At 43.7% G+C, this 20,326-nt stretch overlaps 1 protein-coding gene across 1 annotated transcript in view; it reads right to left on the minus strand.

Moving 5' to 3' along the window:
* Positions 1 to 971: 971 nt before the first annotated feature.
* LOC145355618 (fascin-3-like) overlaps positions 972 to 20,326 on the minus strand; it is a 33,853-nt gene continuing 14,498 nt past the window's right edge. Inside the window, exons 4-7 of the mRNA XM_080207863.1 lie at positions 18,986 to 19,145; positions 12,247 to 12,417; positions 4,785 to 5,005; positions 972 to 1,046 (exon numbers count right to left, since the gene is read on the minus strand). Coding sequence (XP_080063989.1) covers positions 972 to 1,046; positions 4,785 to 5,005; positions 12,247 to 12,417; positions 18,986 to 19,145 — 627 coding nt within the window. The remainder of the gene's footprint in view (positions 1,047 to 4,784; positions 5,006 to 12,246; positions 12,418 to 18,985; positions 19,146 to 20,326) is intronic.

The raw sequence follows: 20,326 nt of genomic DNA on the forward strand, positions 1-20,326 counted from the left end.
CACAGATGTGAGGAGACTCACAGCTTCTTTCCAAACTGGAATATCTTACATTCTACACATCAGTTACTTTGAGTTTGTTGGCAGCTTGTTGATCCTTCATTATATTGATGAGTTCCGATTTCCCCGGGCTATTATTGCAGACATTGTGGCTATCTTACTATTCTGGCAAATCAGAGGTCTGCATTAATAACCTTAAGAAAGGGATTTTGAATCCCACCGTATTTGCAAAATTGAAAACAACTCAAGATAAAAAGAATTTGGATGTAACTCCAGCGTCGGTAAAAGTGATCGTGGAGCTATTGGAATGTTTCATTCATTTCGTTTAGGGAAGGAACCCTGCCAGCCTAAGTGGTCTAATCTTGATGTGAGTCCATTTCCATGCCAGCATTATTGACTCTTAATTATACTGTAAAGTGGGTGAGAAAGCTGCTCCAATAGATCACCACCCATTTCATAGCAAAATGGGTAAGATCTTTGTTGGGGATTCACAGAAAAGGATTCATAGAATAAAATCATAGAATCTCTGCAGTACAGAAGGAGGCCATTTGGCCCATCAAGTCTGTATTGACCATAGTTCCACCCAGGCCCTATTCCTGCAACCCCACACATCTACCCTGCTAATCCTCCTGACACGGGGGTCAATTTAACATGGCCAATCAGCCCAACCAGCATATCTTTGGACTTCATCTTTGGATGTCATTTTGGATTATGCTGGTGGGGGTTGTTGGCAGAAGCACAGTCACCTGTTTCCTCCTTGCCACTGAGGCTTCACAAGTTAATCATGAAGACCAAATTAGCAAAAGAAGCTTTTAAAAATTAAAGTGCGTTCCTCTCAATATTTCACCTACCAAAAATAAGGGAGAGCTCAGCCCACACGTTTCCAGGAGATATAGGAATCACTTTAGATACAGGCTCAACACTTAACAGAAAGTCTCAGCTAAGCAGTACAATTGCCGCAACCATCATCTTCATCATCGAGGGGGAACAGTTTTCCCTGTTGCACTCTCAACCTTTGGTCTCAAGTTCCTCTGAATTCTTTGTCTCACCTGATGTACAAAGTAGAATTGAGTTAAAATAATCAGCTACTGCTGACCTCACACCCTCTTCCCACAAAGTCAAATTTTAATAAGAGGCTGCTTAGTGAAAAAGGTTAGAGCGCCAGGATTCTGTTTCCCATTGGTTGAGTTAAGCAAATTCAGTTATTTCAGAGGTTTATAAAGTATCCCACAATTTTTGGCCCTTTCTGCAACTCTATCTGTCTATAACCTTGACATATAATTGGGGAGATGATGGCCTAGTCACAAGACTATTAATCCAAAAACTCAGCTAATCTTCTGGGAACCCAGCTTCAAATCTTGCCGCGGCAGTTGGTGGAATTTGAATTCAATAAAAAATATCTGGAATTAAGAATCTACTGGTGACCTGGAAACCATTGTCGATTGTCAGGAAAACTCACCCGATTCACTAATGTCCTTTTAGGGAAGGAAATCTGCCGTCCTTATTTGGTCTGGCCTACATGTGAGTCCAGAACCACAGCAATGTGGTTGACTCCCTGAATAAGGGCAACTAGGGATGGGCAATAAATGATGGCCCAGCCAGCTACTCCCATGTCATAAGAACATAAGAACATAAGATATAGGAGCAGGAGTAGGCCAACTAGCCCTTCGAGCCTGCCCCGCCATTCAATAAGATCATGGCTGATCTGTCGTGGCTCAGTTCCACATTCCCGCCCTCTCCCCATAACCCTTAATCCCCTCTCTCATCAAAAACCCATCAACCCGCGTCTTAAAAATATTTAGCGAGGCAGCCTCCACCACTTCAACGGGCAGAGAATTCCAGAGATTCACCACCCTTTGAGTGAAGAAGTTCCTCCTCAACTCTGTTCTAAACCGCCCCCCCCCTTTATCTTGAGGCTATGCCCCCTAGTCCTACTATCCTTTCTGAGTGGGAAGAGTCTCTCCACCTCTATCCTATCCATCCCATTCATCATCTTATAAGTCTCAATGAGATCTCCCCTCTTTCTTCTAAACTCTAACGAGTACAAGCCTAATCTATTCAGCCTCTCCTCATAGCTCAACCCCCTCAACTCCGGCATCAGCCTAGTAAACCTCCTCTGCACTCCCTCCAAGGCTAAAATATCCTTGCGTAAGTACGGCGACCAAAACTGCACACAGTACTCCAGCTGCAGCCTCACCAGTGCCCTATGCAGCCGCAGCAAGACCTCCCTACTTTTATATTCAATCCCCCTCGCGATGAAGGCCAGCATCCCATTCGCCTTCCTGACCACCTGCTGCACCTGCCAGGTGGGTTTTTGCGACTCATGCACAAGGACCCCGAGGTCCCTCTGCACCGTCGCCTGCTGCAGTTTTTCTCCACATAAGTAATAATCCTTCCTACCATTATTCCTACCAAAGTGGACAACCTCGCACTTGCCAACATTAAATTCCATTTGCCATTTCCTGGCCCATTCGCCCAGCCTATCTAGATCCTTCTGTAGACTCTCCACACCCTCTGCACAATTTGCCTTTCCACCAATTTTGGTGTCATCAGCAAATTTCGACACCCTGCACTCGGTTCCCTCCTCCAGATCATCTATATAAATGGTAAATAGCTGAGGCCCCAGCACCGACCCCTGGGGCACTCCACTAGTCACCAACCGCCAATCCGAATAGCACCCATTGACCCCCACTCTCTGCCTCCTATTTGACAACCAATCCTCTATCCACGCTAACACCCTACCCCCAACTCCATGTCCCTCGACCTTCTGCAATAACCTCTTGTGAGGTACCTTGTCAAACGCCTTCTGAAAATCTAGAAAGACCACATCCACCGGCTCTCCTCTATCCACCGCCCTAGACACATCCTCATAGAACTCCAGTAAATTTGTCAGACACGACTTCCCTTTAATGAAACCGTGCTGCGTCCCATGAACGAATAAAAAAATAGAGTTATGGTATACTTCCATTGAATGAGCTTGTGGGTTTTGACTGATGCTTCTTTGGGGATTATATTCTGTTATTCCCACCAATGTCTCCATGTTGACAATGCAGTTGCCTGATTTGAAATAGTGTCATGGATGAAGAAATTGAGTTAGGTGGAGAGATCAGAGAAGCTGGCATTGTTCCCTTTCAAGCAGAGAAGGCTAAGAGGAGGTTTAATCAAGGCATTCAAAATAATGATGTATTCTAATGTTGTAAATAAGGAGGCAGAGAGGATTTAAGGCAACAATTGATGAGGATGCCAGAGTGGGATTTTTGAGGCAGTGAGTTATTACGATGTGGGAGAAAGGGAATTCGAATCCCACTGTTGGAAAGAACAATGGAAGCAGATTCAATTGTAACTTTCAAAAGGGAATTGAATACATATTTGTCCCTGTTGTATGATTGTGTTGCTGCCACTGATTATTTATGATTTGGAGATGCTGGTGTTGGACTGGGGTAAATGCAGTAAGATGTCTTACAACACCAGGTTAAAGTCCAACGGGTTTATTTGGTCACAAAAGCCACTAGCTTTTGGAATGCTGCTCCTTCGTCAGGTGAGTTGGAGATCTGTTCACAAACAGGGCATATAAAGACACAAACTCGATTTTCAAAATAATGGTTGGAATGTGAGTCTTTACAGGTAATGAAGTCTTAAAGGTACAGACAATGCGAATGGAGAGAGGGTTAAAGCACAGGTTGTTAAGCAGAGCTCCTACTTACCTGACAAAGGAACAGCGCTCTGAAAGCTAGTGGCTTTTGCTACCAAATAAATCTGTTGGGCTTTAACCTGGTGTTATGAGACTTCTTACTGATTATTTATGCCTAGTCTCTGCTATGATCATTTGCTCCCCAAAAATTTGTAGGTGTCTGGTCAGTGTGAATGGACGTGGGTAATTCGTTAGTTATGGCCATTACCCTTTCTTCTTTGGCTGTGGGTCTAGCCCGGTGCCACAGTCCCTTTACCTTGAGGGACAACTGGCCTCTGCATTCTCGAACCCAGTGATATGTGCTCTACCTGAATATTATTAGTTGAACACTAGAGGGCCCTCTAATGCAGACAAGTCTTAAAAAAAACTACTACAATCTTCAGTTACAAAGCTAATGTGCAGAGTGGACAGGGCACGTCTGCAATCCATCTCCTTGCTTGCTCCAAAAACCAATTCAAATTGAATCCAATTCATGGGACCCAGAAGAGAGATATACAAGATCCAAGCTGACAAGAATAGGCATTGCATCTGATCTTGGGCTAAATCTGGTCTTGATCTTAACCAATACGAATTGTAGGGCCTGCACTGGAGGAGAGTGCAGCACCACAACAATTTTGCTGGTGTAGTTTTGAATTTAAATTTGCATACACAAATATATAAAGGAACATATTGAGAAGGAACACATGAAAAGAAAACATTTTTATGATATTAGAAAAGCAAAAATAGGGAGCAAAGCAGTAACCTGAAGTTGGTGTAAGGTTTGGAGGGGCTGATTTTGGGTAGTGGGCAGTGTGATTGCACACCTGTAATTTGCAAGTTTTGAATAGATTCCCAGTGGTTTCAAATGATTGTGTTGCTCGTCTGTTTCCTACCCTGTGCCAAAATAGTCTTGGGTTGGACGTTGTCAGGAATAGGACAGTAAGTACCAGGGTGCCATTCTTATCTCAATCCCTCCTGAAAATGGGATTGAAAATTACTTTCCACCCAACACTCCTGCTTGTCCCAGCAAATTTTCCCTAGAACAAATGTCACATTCAATCTTTCAACTGGCTTTCCCACCCCCTAGATTTAACGGAAGCTAATGAGTAAAAGTTACCTCTGTCTGAATAAGGTCTAGAATTCCCAGACTGTCACTGTTGATAACTGTCCTCAATGCACTCAGCACACCATTGTGGTCACTGCACAGATAGCAGCCATTTGGAGCTTTGATTGTCAGTAAGTTGTTTGCATGGATTTCGATGGAAAAATCCAGGGGAGTTTTTCCCGAGATGGAGAAAACGCCATTGGTTTTCATAGTCCAGAACTTCCCATTGTTCCCTGAGGAATGAAACAGAAAGAGAGGTTTTGTTATGTGCCTATCAAGAGGAAAAGATAATCAAACAGACATTGTAGACTAGACTCATGGGGCGGAATTTTGCCATCCCAGCAGGCGGGACAGGACAATGCAAATGTCCATTGACCTTTCCAGCCTTGGGATGAGTGAGGCCTGAAAATCCCACCCATGGAGTCATTGCAGCACTAAAAACAAAATGCAAAACTCAAGAGACTTGGAATAAGACCCCAGTTAATCTAATGCATCAACTAAGACATTTACATTGCATGTGAGCATTCTTGGGCCAAGGGAATTTCAGGTGGGGATGCATGGTGGCATAGAGGTTAGCACTGCTGCCTCACAACCTCAGGGACCTGGGTTCAATTCCTGGCTTGGGTCACTGTCTGTGTAGAGTTTGCATGTTCTCTGTGTGTCTGCGTGGGTTTCCTCTGGGAGCTCCGGTTTCTTCCCATAGTCCAAAGATGTGTGGGTTAAGTGGATTGGCCAGGATAAATTGCTCCTTAGAGTCCAAAGATGTGTAGGTTAAGGGGATTAGTGGTGTAAATATGTGGTATTACCAGGTTAGGAACCGAGTAAGATGCTCTATTGGAGGGTTGTGCAGACATGATGGGCCAAATGGCCTGCTTCTGCACTGTAGGGAATCTATGATGCTGGACTATGACATTAACTTTGACCCTCTCCACTAACACTGTTTCTGTTTTTCCAGCTCTCTCGGGATCTTACCTGTTCGCCCCGCCTATTGACTCATAGTGCGAGAATGTAAGATCACCCCCCCCCCAAAGTATTTTGACCAGATTGTGGAAATTGTCAAATATCATTCTAACCCACCCCCACCCCCCATCTCTGTCGTTATGCTGAGATACAAATTTCATACAGTAAGCTGTGAGCCAAGAGAGCCAGTCACAGGCTTCGTGGCAAGACTTAGGGGACTTACAGAACACATTCTTTGCCACAAACATTAGTATCACTACAGCTTTCTCAAGAGATTATACTGATTCTATATTTGATAGATACCTTGTCAGTCTTGGCAAAACACATAAGACTGTGAACAGAAAGAGACCATTGATATGATCTTATCTGCCGGTCACACCATATTCCAACTGCAGCAAAGTCAGAGAATTTGGTGGCCAGCCAAATCTCTTCACTGCGTTGGGATGGGAAAATCATGCTGGCATGAATGGTGCTAAGATTGGGCCCTTGCATTGGCAGAAGTAAAAAAGATTGTCATGCAAGGGTAGTGGCATGAAAAAATCAGAATTGTTAAAGGACTGCCAAAGTAGAAAATCAGGAATAATCTGTGAAGTCAGGGTGTTACAGTGGGATCCGGGGGGGGGGTGGCCAGGCATGACAAGGAAATAGAACAGATGGTTAGTCAATGCCCTAGTTCCGAAGTCAACATGCTTTATCATCATTGATAAATTTGCATCTATGGGAGTGGCCAGGCTGACAATGTGCTCGGCTACATATAGATTTTGCTGGGCCATTCATGGGTCATATGTTTCTTATATGAGTTGAATGCAATCCAAGCAGTTAGATGTTCAGTTGATGAAATCCACAGCAGCCATGGCCACTATCGACAAGTTAAGGAAGGTATTCGCTATCCATGGCATTCCAGAAGTGGTTCAGTCGGACAATGGCACATCATTCACAGGGGAAGATCTCCACAAATTTCTCAAGTCCAATGCGATAGGGTACCAGAACAGAAATCTCAAGATATGTTGTGAAACACAACTAGACCCCAACTGTTTTTCTATTTTGACATTAGTGTGAAGATAAGGTGTGTCACTCCAGGTGTGATTCTATTAATACGCTAGGAAGCTTTTATGAAAACAAACTTTATTTAACAATATAGTTTAACTATAATGAATGAATTAGCTTAATTTTAGCAAATGAACAATACTTAAACATGACAAGATATAGTTTTTAATTGCTAAACAATCTCTATTATTTCCAATTTAAGCAATTGTTCTCTTATAGACTTAAACTCCTCTTCAAAACCAGTTAGCAAATAATAGAGGCTTGCACGTTTTTACTTGTTAACAGTCCCGGAATCTTTGAACATTTTGGGAGCAAGAGCTAGAGAGACAAATGTCTCTCATAGGTTTTAGAGGAGATGTGCAAGGCAAGTTCTTTTACATAGAAGGTTGTGAATGTTTGGAATGCACTGCCCGGGGAAGTGGCAGGAGCAGTTACGTTAGCGGGAGTTAAGGGGCATTTAGACGAATACATGAATAGGAAGGAAATGAAAGGATATGGATTCTGTAAGTGTGTACAATTTTAGTTTAGGTAGGCACCATGTTCACCGTAGGCTTGGAGGACTGAAGGACCTGTTCCTGTGCTGTACCGTTCTTTGTCTTCTATCACTTAAACAGCAGCCTCCAGAGAGAGACAGAGACAGAGACACCTCTTGCTTCTTTCAGGACCAGGCAGATAATGCTTGCTTTTCCCTGTTAGCTTTGTTCCTCCCATTAGCACGTGACTCTCTCGCTTGTCAATCAACCTAATCAAAACCCTACTCTGAAACTCCAGGGGAAAAAACCAAAATAGACAAAAATGCATTAATGCTGATTGACACAAACACGTCCACAACTAAAGTTAATAATTAGCCTGCATTCTTAGTATGTGAGCTGCCTGGTTCAGACAAATTGGTACAATATAAAACAGAGCTGAATTATAAGCATACCCCTCACAAGAAACATGATATAAATACATTTCTTAAAGGCATAGTATCATCACAAATGGCATTTGCCATGTGAGATTGGCACTTTACCACCTAGAATTAAGAGGGTTGGCAAAGTGTGCAGGACAAACATTTAAGTAATAAATAAAAAAAAGGTGAATAGGCTACCCACTTTGCATAGAGCAGGTTTTCCAACATCATATAACACCACCCTAACCATGACTATAGGGGTCACGCCAGCTGAGTTACTGATGGGGTTTCATTTAAAAGCTTGGTTGAACATGATTATTCCCTAATTTGGCAGGGAGGGTAAAGGCCAGGCCAACCACTGCACCCGCCTCCTCCCCCCCCCCCCCCCCCCCCCCGAAGGAAAAACAGAGGGGTCGATTTTACCATTTTTTTGCAGGAAAAAAACTTGAAACTGGAAGAGTATCAGATTTGTCTTTTGGGACTGTTTTTATCCACTCTGCCTGAAAGATTTTGAGCAAGTCTGTTGCTTGCTGCAGAAGCCTGTGGGTGGGGCATAACGTTCCCCAAAACCCTGCAGAGGAAGGTAGTGTGCATGTGGAGGTCTCTGGTGCTACATGTGCACATTAGCAATATCAGGGGCTCTGAGAGACAGCTGTCAGGCCCCTGCTTGTGCAGGCAGCCTTAAGCAGCTCCCCCCACTGCAATTGCAGGGGCCCGTGGCCCAAGATACTGCTGACCCCATCCCCTTCCGTTGCCAGACCAATCACGGACCCCCGGCCCCCCCTCTTCCACCGATTGTGGACCCATCATCCTCTGCCCGCCGCCCTCCATCCCCCACCCACCAATCCCTTCTGAGTGGCAGTGGGCCCCCTCCCCCATTAGTCCCTTCCCATTATTCATTAGCCACTCCCGCATTAGTTCTGGCCCCTCCCCATTAGTCCCACCCCTGCCACTGCCTGGTGGGCATTGCCTAGGTGCCAGGGTGGGACTGCCACCCTGGGGATTTCCCCAGGGGTCTTCAATGGCTTCTGGTTCCAGCGGCGAGGTCAAGTCGATTGCTCCCTGTTCATGGGCAGCGTGCCTATTCCTCGCTGTCGAGAACCTTTCCCGGTGAGGTCATAAAGGGGGACGAGGACGGACAATTGAGTGTCAGGATGACTGAGCAGATGTAAAACTGCATGAAATAAATTTACATGTATTAATCTGCCCCTCACCCATTTCCGATGTGACGCTAACCACACCAGAAATCCATGCTCGTAAAATGGCACCAGTCACGAAAACCAGTGCCAATTGCACGAAGTGCTTTATGCCCCATAATCTTTCAAGTAAAAGATGCAGTCTTGGTTAGAAATTTCACAACAGACCTGGCGTGGGTGGCTGGTAACATAATGGAGAGAACAGGATGGGTCTCCTGTGTTGTGGAGGTTCAAGACTGCAAGCATACGGAAAACATGCACCACCCGAGGAGGAAAGCAGTAACGGGCAGTAAAGGAGAGCCACAGGTGGCACCTGCAGGGAATACCAGAGCTGGCTTACTGGGATTTCCGTGGGGAATATGGGGTCGGAGCAATCAATAGTTGTGGAGAGTGAGGAGCCAGAAGCTGCCTCAGAGCCAATCGATCCTGGATTGACGAGTCTGTCCCGTCTGGTTGCGGGTGACATAGTGGAATTGTCAATGGACTTTAACTTTAAATTTAGAAGAGCCAATCACCGGATAGAAGTGCTCTACCAAAGCTTCGAAGTGTCCAGACTGATTAAACCTCTGAGTTTTCTAGAGACCCTGATACATAAAAGCCTATTGTGTATCTTGCTAAACCTCTTCTTTGTTTTTCTTTTGGAGTATTTCAGATTTCAGGGGGAAGGGGTCTAGTAGCTTGGCCCTTTAACGGGGAGGGGTTTCCTGAGGGCCCTGTGACCAGCGAGGACACTACAGATGCTGAAGCAATCGACAAGAGGGCACATGCCAGAGGTCAAGGAGGGACTTACAGTAGGAATCAGGGAGTCTGACTTTATATGCATAATATGTATAATATTATATATAGTATATATTATTTATATACTATATATAATACTTAGCAATAAAGTCTGTTGATAACAAGCCACATTGAGTCATATTTGATCCATTTATAGTATGTTATTCTCCTGTGAAACATTTTGGATTACTTCATTATGTTAAGGTTGGTATATCTTTTATTGGCTGAGAGGACATGGGCATTGCTGGCTGGGCCAGCATTTCTTGCACATCCCTAATTGCTGAATGGTTTGCTAGGAGGTTTCAGAGGGTATTAAGAGTCAGTCACTTTGCTGTGGCGCTGGATTCATATGTAGGTCAGGTCAGGTAAGGATGGCAGATTTCCTTCCCTGAACGACATTAGTCATCCTCGGTCATCATTAGATTTTTAATTCCAGATTTTTGTTGAATTCTAATTTCAACTTCTGCCTTGGTGGGATTCGAACCCAATCCCGACAACAATCCCACCTAGGCCCTATCCCCATAACCCCACACATTTACCCTGTTAGATCCCCCTGACACAAAGGGGCAATTTAGCATGGCCAATCCACCTAACCCACTCATTTTTGGACTGTGGGAGTAAATCAGAGCACCTGGAGAAAACCCATGCAGACATGGGGAGAATGTGCAAACTCCACACAGAGTGTCACCCAAGGCTGGAATTGAACCTGGGTCCCTGGCGCTGTGAGGCAGCTGTGCTAACTACTGTGCCACCCCATTTTAAATTCCGTTTTGTATTAAAAGGGCAGATTTCCATACCTTTAAAATGGATAAAAGAGTTAGGGGTCCATGCACACAGATCACTCAAATGTTAAGGACAAAAAATAGTCAAAGGGTTAATAGAATGTTAACCTTTCTAACAAGAGGGCTCAGATATAAAGAAGAGGAAGTTTTGATGTAGCTGCTTGGCCAGGTGACCAACAGTTTACTCAAAGAGGTGGAACTTACGGAGAGTAAAGAGAAAAGAACAGTGCAGCACAGGATCAGGCCCTTCGGCCCAGCAAGCCTGTGCTGACACAGATGCCTCTCTAATCAAATGATTTCTTGCCTCTAATTGGTCCGTACCCCTCTATTCCCTGCCTATTCATGTATCTATCCAGATGCCTCTTGAACATTGTTATAGAATCTGCTTCCACCACGTCCTCCGACAGTGCGTTCAGGCATTCACCATCCTCTGTGTGGAAAAACTTGCCCCTTACATCTCTTTGAAACTTTCAACCTACACCCCATGTAATTGACCCTTCAACTCTGGGAAAAAGAACAAAGAGCAAAGAAAATTACAGCATAGGGACAGGCCCTTAGGCCCTCCAGACCTGCACAGACCATGCTGCCCCATTGAACTAAAACCCCCTACTCCTCCAGGGACCATATCCGTCCATTCCCAACCTATTCATGTATTTGTTCAGACGTCCCTTAAAACTCACTATCGTGTCTGCTTCCACCAACTCACCTGGCAGTGAGTTCCAGGCACCCACCATCCTCTGTGTAAAAATCTTGTCTCGTACATCTCCTTTAAACCTTGCCCCTTGCACCGTAAACCTACGCTCCCTAGTAATTGACTCTTCCACCCTGGGGAAAAGCTTCTGACTATCCACTCTGTCCATGCCCCTCATAACCTTGTAGACTTCTTTCAGGTCGCCTCTCAATCTTCGTCGTTCCAGTGAGAACAAACCAAGTTTCTCCAACCTCTCCTCATAGTTAATGCCCTCCTCCATACCAGGCAACATCCTGGTAAATCTTTTCTGTACCATCTCCAAAGTCTCCACATCTTTCTGGTAGTGTGGTAACCAGAATTGACTATATTCAAGTGCGGCCTCACTAAGATTCTATCCAGTTGCAACATGAATTTCCAATTCCTGTACTTAATGACCTGACTGATGAAGGCCAGCATGCCATATGCCTTCTTGACCACCTTGTCCACCTTGAGCGACTTAAAGAAGAAGAGAGTAGTAGAGAGAAAGAGAGTTATACTGGGAGGGAATTCCTGAGCTTAAGGCCCAGGCTGTTGATGGCATGGGTGCCAATGATGGAGAAATATAGTTTAGGGATGAACAAAAGAGCAGAATGGAAGGAGCCCCGTGGTGTTGGAGGGTGGTGGGGTTGGAGGAGGGAAGGGAAAGTCACAGATTTTAACAAAGCTTGGGAATTGAAAAATGAAGCATTGTTGGATCTGTGGGCCAGTGAGTGCAGCAAGGATGGGCAAATGGGACCTGGTCTGAATTAGGACCTGAGCTTTGGATGAGCTGAGGTTTTGTGAAGGTGAGGCAGGTGTGGAGAGTATTGGAGTGGTCAAACCTGGAGGTAACAAGGCCATAGCTGAGTGTTTCAGTAGCAGATGGACTGAAGGGTTGGTGATATGACAGAGGCAGACTTGGTGATGCAGAGGATATAGGGTTAGAATCCCAGATCAGGATCATATTGGACGCTGATGTTGTGGACAGCCTTGTTTTGCCTCAAACAGGGAGGGGTTTGGAGTCAGTGGTGAAAGAACAAAGTTTGCGGCAGAACCCCATGAGAATGGCTTAAAGAACTTTGTTACAGCGATAGGAAAGCCAGCCACTTGCCTTGGAAGTGATAGAAGCCACCATTGCATTGTGTCAATTGGATGATTTCATAGCAACTTCTGCTGCACTGGAGCTGTTCTGAGTGGCAGTCAGTGGCAATGTAACCATGTTTACCACGTAGGATCAGGAAGGGACGATTTGCCAGGCTTACAGTAAACTCTTCATTTGGTCCTGAAAAGGAAATCAGAGACGGTATTGGAGTGAAACATTTACCATACAATTGTGCGGTTGAAACTGGGTTATGTTCAATGAACTGTGTCCAACAAACCATTAGGACATGGAGTCATGTACAACTAGACAGCTGTGTTGCGGAATTACTGAGTGATCAGTATTGGAAGGCCACAGTTTCTGATTCATGTTAATGATCTAGATTGAGAAACACAATGTAAAATGTTCACAGTGACAAAGGGCACTAAGTTGGAGGGAGAGGGCACACGTAATCTGGCGAAGCAGATAACAAGTTACAGTAAACCTGGCTAATATGTATTGTACTGTCGAACTATTGTGGATGAGATTCAATAGTTACATGTTACAGATCTTAGATGTTGGGAGAAAACATGGGGAATATATTCTTAATTGAAGCGGTGAATGGTAAGGTGATAAGAGATGTGGGAGTGATGGTAACTCCAACAATCATGGCCAGTCATTACTGTTGTGCCTCATAGCTCCAGGGAACCAGGTTCAATTCCATCCTTGGATGACTGTCTGTCCGGAGTTTGCACATTCTCCCTGTGACTGCGTGGGTTTCCTCTGGGTGCTTCAGTTTCCTCCCACATTTCAAAGATGTGTAGGTTAGGTTGTTTGGCCATACTAAATCACCCTTTAGTTAGGAGATTAGCAATGTACTTTCATGGGGTTACGGCTTAGGGCCTGGGTGGAATTGTTGTTGGTGCAGACTCGATGGGCCGAATGGCCTCCTTGTGCACTGTAGGGATTCTATGATTCTTATGATCCCGGACATAAACATATAAGTACAAGCAGGAGTAGGCCATTCAGTCCCTCAAGCCTGTTTTACCATTATTAAGATCGTGGCTGATCTGATTATGACCTCAACTCCACATTCCACCTGCCATGCAATAACCTTTCACTCCCTTGTTTGTCAAGAATCCAAATACCTCTGCCTCAAAAAATATTCATTGACCCTATCTCCACACCCTCTGGGGAAATGAGAGCCAAAGGTTTATGACCCTCAGAGAGCTCTAATAAAGAGTCATGCTAACTCAAAACATTAGCTCTATTCTCTCTCCTTAGATGCTGTCAGGCCTGCTGAGGTTTTCCAGCATTTTCTGTTTTTGTTTCTCTACCTTTATATCCCATCCCCCATGCGGGTAAAGGCAACATTCCATTCCTATTCCTATTCACTCGCTGTACTTGCATATTAACTTTTCCTGATTGACGTACCAGGACGCCCAGATCCCTCTGTTCCAGAGTTCACCAATCTCTTTCCATTTAAATAATGTACTGCTTTTGTAGTCTTCTTGCCAAAGTGGACAAGTTCACATTTTACTCCATCTGCCAATTTTCCCCCCATTCACTTAAACTATCAACGCCCTCTTGTAGACTCCAAACGCTGTCTTCACAGATTACTTCCCCACCTATCTTTGTGTCATCAGCAAATTTGGTAACCATGCATTTGGTCCCTTCATTGTTACAAATTGTAAAAAGTTAAGACCTCAGCACTGATCCCTGTGGCACTCCAGTACTGACATCTGGCCAGTCTCTAAAAGGCCCATTTATCCATACTCTGCTTCGTGTTAGCTAATCAATCCTTAAACCATGCTAACATGTTACACCATGAGTTCTTATTTTATGTAGTAACCTTTGACGTGCCACCTTGTCAAATGCCTTCTGGAAATTCAAGCACGGCACATCCACAGGTTCCCCTATCACGACATTGCTTGTTACTTCCTCAAAGAACTCCAATAAATTAGTCAACATGATTTCGCTTTCACAAAACCATGTTGACTCTACCTGATTGCATTGGTTTCCCCTGTATTTTTTTCCCCGGTGATTGTCATTGTTTTATGTCCGTCCCTCTCTTCCACCTCTTGATTCACCGTTTGAAAAGGTGATGGAAGCAGATTCAAGAGCGAATTTGATCAATAATTGAAGGGAATAAAGTACCTGAAGAGTTATGAGGAAAGAACTAGGGAATGAGGCTACTTGAATTGCTTTGCCAAAGAGCAGGCTCAGTGGGCTGAATGATTTTCTTCTATGATGTATCATTCTATGATTCTAGTCATTAATAAACTGAAAGTTGAGCTAAAAGGCTAAAACAAATAAAGTCATTTACTGAGGCTGCATAGAGTTCAGGTGTCGCCATGCAGGCTTCCCATTGAAGGCCTTTGTCAATGTTGGGGCCAAACTGGACAGTGAGGAGCTCGCTCCAAAGCCTTATTCTCAAATAGGGACCTGCGAACTCTTGCCATTGTTTCCCATGGCTTAGCACATCCTTCACCATGGATTGCTGAAGGAAACAGCAGGGAGGTCTACCCAGAAACATGGCAAGTGGAAGGCTGGAGGAAGAGATCAACAATCCTGGAATTCCTTTTCTAACAGGACTGTGAGTGTACCTACACATCAGGGGTAACAGAGGTTTAAGAAGGCAGCTCACCATTACCTTCTCAAGGGCAACTAGAGATGGACAATAAATGCTGGCCAGCCAGTGACACCCACATCTCACAAGCTAGGAATTTAAAGAAAGATTAAAGTTGACCTGAGTTCAGAATTATGAAGAATAACAATAGATTTTTTAAAAAATGAGAGATTGACTTGAGAAGGGTTTTCCCATTCTGAGGGAAGGAGATTTTCCCAGGGTAGGGAAGGGGTCTTCCCAGGCTCAAGAATTGAATTTTGGAGTCAGGGGACTGGTATCCCAATCTGTTTCCTTTGCCTTCTATCTATTTTGGAGCATAGAGTGAGTGAGGTCGAGAATCCCCATGGTTGAAGCAGGAAGACAATTAAAGTTATTGGGAACGTTCTTCTTGGAGAGAAGAAAGCTAAGAGGAGATTTGATCGAGATGTTCAAAATCATGAGGGGGCTGGATGCCGCAGAGATGGAGAAACTGTTCCTCCTTGTAAAAGGATCAACAGTGAGAGGGGAAAGATTTAAAGTGATTTGCAAAAGAAGCAAATGACTGTGTGAAAAACTTGAATGGTTAGGATCTGGAATGCACAACCTGGAAGTGTGGTGGAAATACCTTCAGTCAAGGCATTCAAGGGAGTGTTAGATGATTATTTGAATAGAAACAACGTGCAGAGGTACAGGGGAAAAGGCAAGGGAACGGCATTAAGTCATTAAACTTAATTGAAAAGTTGGTGCAGACGTGATAGGTCGAATAGTCTCTTTCTGCGCTGTAACAATTCTATGATTCTTGAGGGAGAGCTGCACTGTTGGAGGTACAAACTTTCAGATGAGGCAATTCTAAGGCTCTCTTTGCCCCCTCAGGTAGATGTGAAAAATCCCCTGGCACTATTCAGGGGAGGCGATGATGCACTGGTAATGTCACTAGACTAGTATTCCAGAGCCCCAAAGTATTGCTCTCGGGACCCAGGTTCAAATCCCACCATTGTAGATGGTGAAATTTGAATTCAACAAAAAGCTGGAATTAATGATGGCCATTAAATAATTATTGTATCATTAAAAACCCATCTGGTGCAGTAAAGTCCTTTCGGAAAGGAAATATGCTATCCTTACCTGGACTGGCCTACATGTGCTTCCAGACCCACAGCAATGTGGTTGACTCTTATATGGCTCAGCAAGACACTCAGTTCAAGGGCAAATAGGGATGGGTAACAAATGCTGTTACAGCCGGTGACACCCACTTCCCATAAATGAATTTAAAAATATTCAAAGGAAGCAGGGGAGTTCTATCTGATGCCTTGGACAATAACAGCATCATTAAACACAAACTGGTTGCTGCATCTGCTCCATCACAAGTGATTACACTTCAAAATGACTTTATTACTGCAAAACACATTGGAATATGTTGAGGTCACAAAAGGAAGGTGCTATATAAATGCAAGTCTTTTATCTCTTCAGGTGATTCAAACTGAATATTTCCCTATGACTAATCCTCCTGATTTTCAGCAGGGATGTGCTTTTTATATCTTGCAAATGAGTTTCTGGGGATTAAAGGATTTTTGAATATTTATTTAATTATTGAAATTTAAAAAGAGGCTGTCAGTCCTAGACAAGGTGAAGTAATCACAACACACTGTGTACATGTGGATTGCGTCGATCTTTTGAACTAAACCTGGTGCAGAGGTCTGAACTGCAGTTGACATTTTAAAAGGGTAGTCACCAAGTAATAAAAGCAGAAAACACTGGAGAAATTCAGCAGTTCTGACAGCACCTTTGAAGAGAGAATGCATCCAACGTTAAGAGTCTGGATGACCCTCACCCTGATTCAAAATGTTGGCTTTATTTTCTCTCTCCATAGATGTTGTCAGGCTTGTAGAGTTTCTCCAGCATTTTCTGTTTTTGTTTTAGATTCCAGCATCCACAATATTTTGCCTTTGTCTTAGCCACTGAGTAAAATAGTTAAAATAGTTCATTGTTGATAGAGGCAGCTCACCATAGTGGTTAGCACTGCTGCCTCACAGCGCCAGGGTCCCGGATTTGATTCCCGACTTGGGTCACTGGCTGCGTGGGGTCTGCGTGTTCCCCTTGTGTCTGCGTGGGTCTCCTCTGGGTGTTTCAGTTTCCTCCCACAGTCCAAAAGATTTGCAGGTTAGATGAATTGGCCATCCTAAATTGTCCCTCAGTGTACCCAAACAGGCACCGGAATGTGGCAACTAGGGGATTTTCACAGTAACTTCATTGCAGTATGAATGTAAGCCTACTTGTGATTAATAAATAAACTTTAACTTTTAACTTTAACTAATCAGAGGGCTACTGTGAGACAGGACGACTAATTTGGGAGAAAACACTTGCACAGATCAAATGATTCGTTTCTGTTTGTCCTACGATACTATGATTTCCAGAAGTGGAGAACATATCGAGGAGGATCTTTGCGGCTTTGGTGCCTCAGTGAGATGCTCAGTGCATCAGGAAAGGGAGCTATCCTGGATTTCCAGGTTAAAGAGCCCTCAAAATTCTGCTTCAAAAGCAGTCAGTGAAATAGCTTCTTCTTGATGCATCAGTAAGAATCATGGTGCTTTGCAGTGTGATATCCTGCCAGGGCACTGGTTGCAGGTCAGCCAAGAGGCACTTGAGCTGTCAGTGTTTCTCTAACACCTCACACAGTCTCCAGATGCACATACAGGTTGGAAATGAGTTTCTCACTATTTTGGTTGCGGGGAGGGTAATTTTCATCTTTACCATTGTTGGGTAGTTTCTACAATTGAAGGCAATCTGCTCTGTTACATCATCGCAAGGTGAAACATACCCTGCCGCTGCCCCCAGCCATTGTGTTTCCTGTAGTTGTCAGGAAGCAGCAAGTATATGTTACAGGGAATGGCAGCCTCTGTATGTGTTAAGGGAATAGCAGCAAGTATGTGACTTTCTGCATTGCCCGGTGTTCATCCTCATGTGGAAATCAGGGCCCCTTACATGAGTCAGTGAGAGGTACCACTCTGTAAATCTGTGCTCAGCCATTGGCATTTAACTAATGTGGGTGAAGTATTGATTCTACGTAAAACAGATTTGGTCAGCATTGCTCAGGTGGTACAACATCATTAGTAAATTGAAAAATATGAAATCTGTTTGAATGAATATTAAAGTAGGTTACATCACTTCTAGGGTTAAGCTGATTAATTTCCTTTCACATTCTGGATAATCCGCACTCTCTACTAAACTGCCTGTCATTATTTTCATGCCTTGTTTCATGCCACTTTTGATCATAGTGACTTATTTCCTTCAGCTCTGTCTGCATTGCCTTCTTAAGTAAGTTAAACCATTTCCTTGCACAACAAACTCAGGATCTTCTATTCCCTATAACATAAACAGAGCTGCTATTCCTCGTAACATATACAAAGCCTGCTATTCCCTGCAACATATATATACAGGGACGGCTATTCCCTGCAACATATATATATACAGGGACAGCTATTCCCTGCAACATATATATATATACAGGGACAGCTATTCCCTGCAACATATATATATACAGGGACAGCTATTCCCTGCAACATATATATATATAGGGACAGCTATTCCCTGCAACATATATATACATACAGGGACAGCTATTCCCTGCAACATATATATATATATATATATATATATATATATACAGGGACAGCTATTCCCTGCAACATATATATATATACAGGGACAGCTATTCCCTGCAACATATATATATATACAGGGATGGCTATTCCCTGCACCATATATATATACAGGGACAGCTATTCCCTGCAACATATATATATACAGGGACAGCTATTCCCTGCAACATATACCCAGAATCTGCTGGTTCCCTGTGATATGTGCAGTGACCATTATTTTCTGTAAGCTGTAAATGGGCTGTTATTTATAGTCGAAGGAGGAGTTGTTATTTTCAATAATATAGGTCACAGTGATCTGTATTTCAAATATATTTCCTACCTTTGCTCCATACCCCTACATAAACTATCCAACAAAAATCTGCTGACTTGGCCCCAGGATTGATACTTTTTTTAGCGGGGAAAGTGTTCCAGATGTCCAGCACACTTTGTGGGGAAAAGTCCTTCCTAATTTCCATCCTAAATAGCCAATTCTAATTTTAAGAAAAGCTTTTGAGAAGGTCTCCCTTACCTGCCTGCTGAGCACTGGCTACGATCTGTCCAATGGGTTTCATTGACAGGTATTGTTTGTTAGCAGCTTGTAATGTGATGTTGCCTCCACACCACCTCACAGTGAAGTTAGTGCTCTCCTCTGCATCCTTCCCATTGGCCAAGATGGTAGCTTGTCTCCGCTATTCAAAAAGTCAGATTAGAGAAAGCAGGCAGATGTTCATATTTAAATATCATTAAAGTCAGTTTTTATTGCCAATTTAATGAACTATGGGGCTGTGAGGGATGAATTTCCTTTTGTCCATTGTCCTGTCATGGACTCGCCGCAGTTTGGCAGGTAGCCCATTTAGATGTCATTAATAGGCTTCTGCTAAACCTCACAATCTCCAGTAAACTTCAACTCAGCCACAACTCTCTTGCGGGTATGCTAATTCGCACCAAATCCCATTCACTCATCATGCCTATACTATGAGAGGCCTAGATAGAGTGGGCATGGAGAGGATGTTCCCACTAGTCGGAAAGACTAGAACTCGAGAGCATAACCTCAGAATGAAGGGATGCTCCTTTAAAACTGAGTTGAAGAGGAATTTCTTCAGCCAGAAAGTAGTGAATCTGTGGAACTCATTGCCATAGAGGGCTGTGGAGGCCTGGTCTTCAGTGAATTTAAGACAGTGATAGATAGGTTCTTGATCAATAAGGGGATGAAAAGTTATGGGGAGATGGCAGGAGAATGAGGTTAAGAATCATATCAGCTATGATTGAATGGCAGAGTAGACTCGTATATTTTATGTCTTATGTCTGGCCTACGTTGAATCCTGGCTTTTGGAATCTCTGCATTCACTAAATTCTGGCCTTAAGCAACCTTGTGCAATCCTGTTTATCATTGCTCCATCATGTTGGAGGCATGCCTTCAGCTGCCTAGAACCTGAGCTCAAATTTCTCCCACAAACCTCTCTAAACTTTATCTCCTCAAGTAAGATGCTATCAATCTTTTGGTCATGTGACATAACCTTTCCTAATTTGTCCAGTGCCAAATTCTGGTTGATGACACATCTGCGAAGCAGCCTGGGGCAATATTTGACATTCAAAGTGCAAAATTGATGCAAGTCATGGATCTTATTGAGGACCTGGTGTCTCAGTGGGACAAGCTCCAGAGCATTTGGTTTTAATGGCAGGAGTAGGTGGAGCAATTGGACTCCAGGAAATGATTAAAAATCAGCCTTCATTTTGCATATTGCCATAACACAAGGGAACAATTGAGGGGTTTAAAGAAAGTCCAGTCAAACTTAACCACAAGCCAAGCAAATTCACCTGCCTTGCACCCACATGGTTGAAAACTGCAACCCAATTTTTTTTCCGTCTC

The sequence above is a fragment of the Carcharhinus amblyrhynchos genome, chromosome 19 (assembly GCF_965287045.1).
Source record: "Carcharhinus amblyrhynchos chromosome 19, sCarAmb.v2.hapA, whole genome shotgun sequence".
Lineage (NCBI taxonomy): Eukaryota > Metazoa > Chordata > Chondrichthyes > Carcharhiniformes > Carcharhinidae > Carcharhinus > Carcharhinus amblyrhynchos.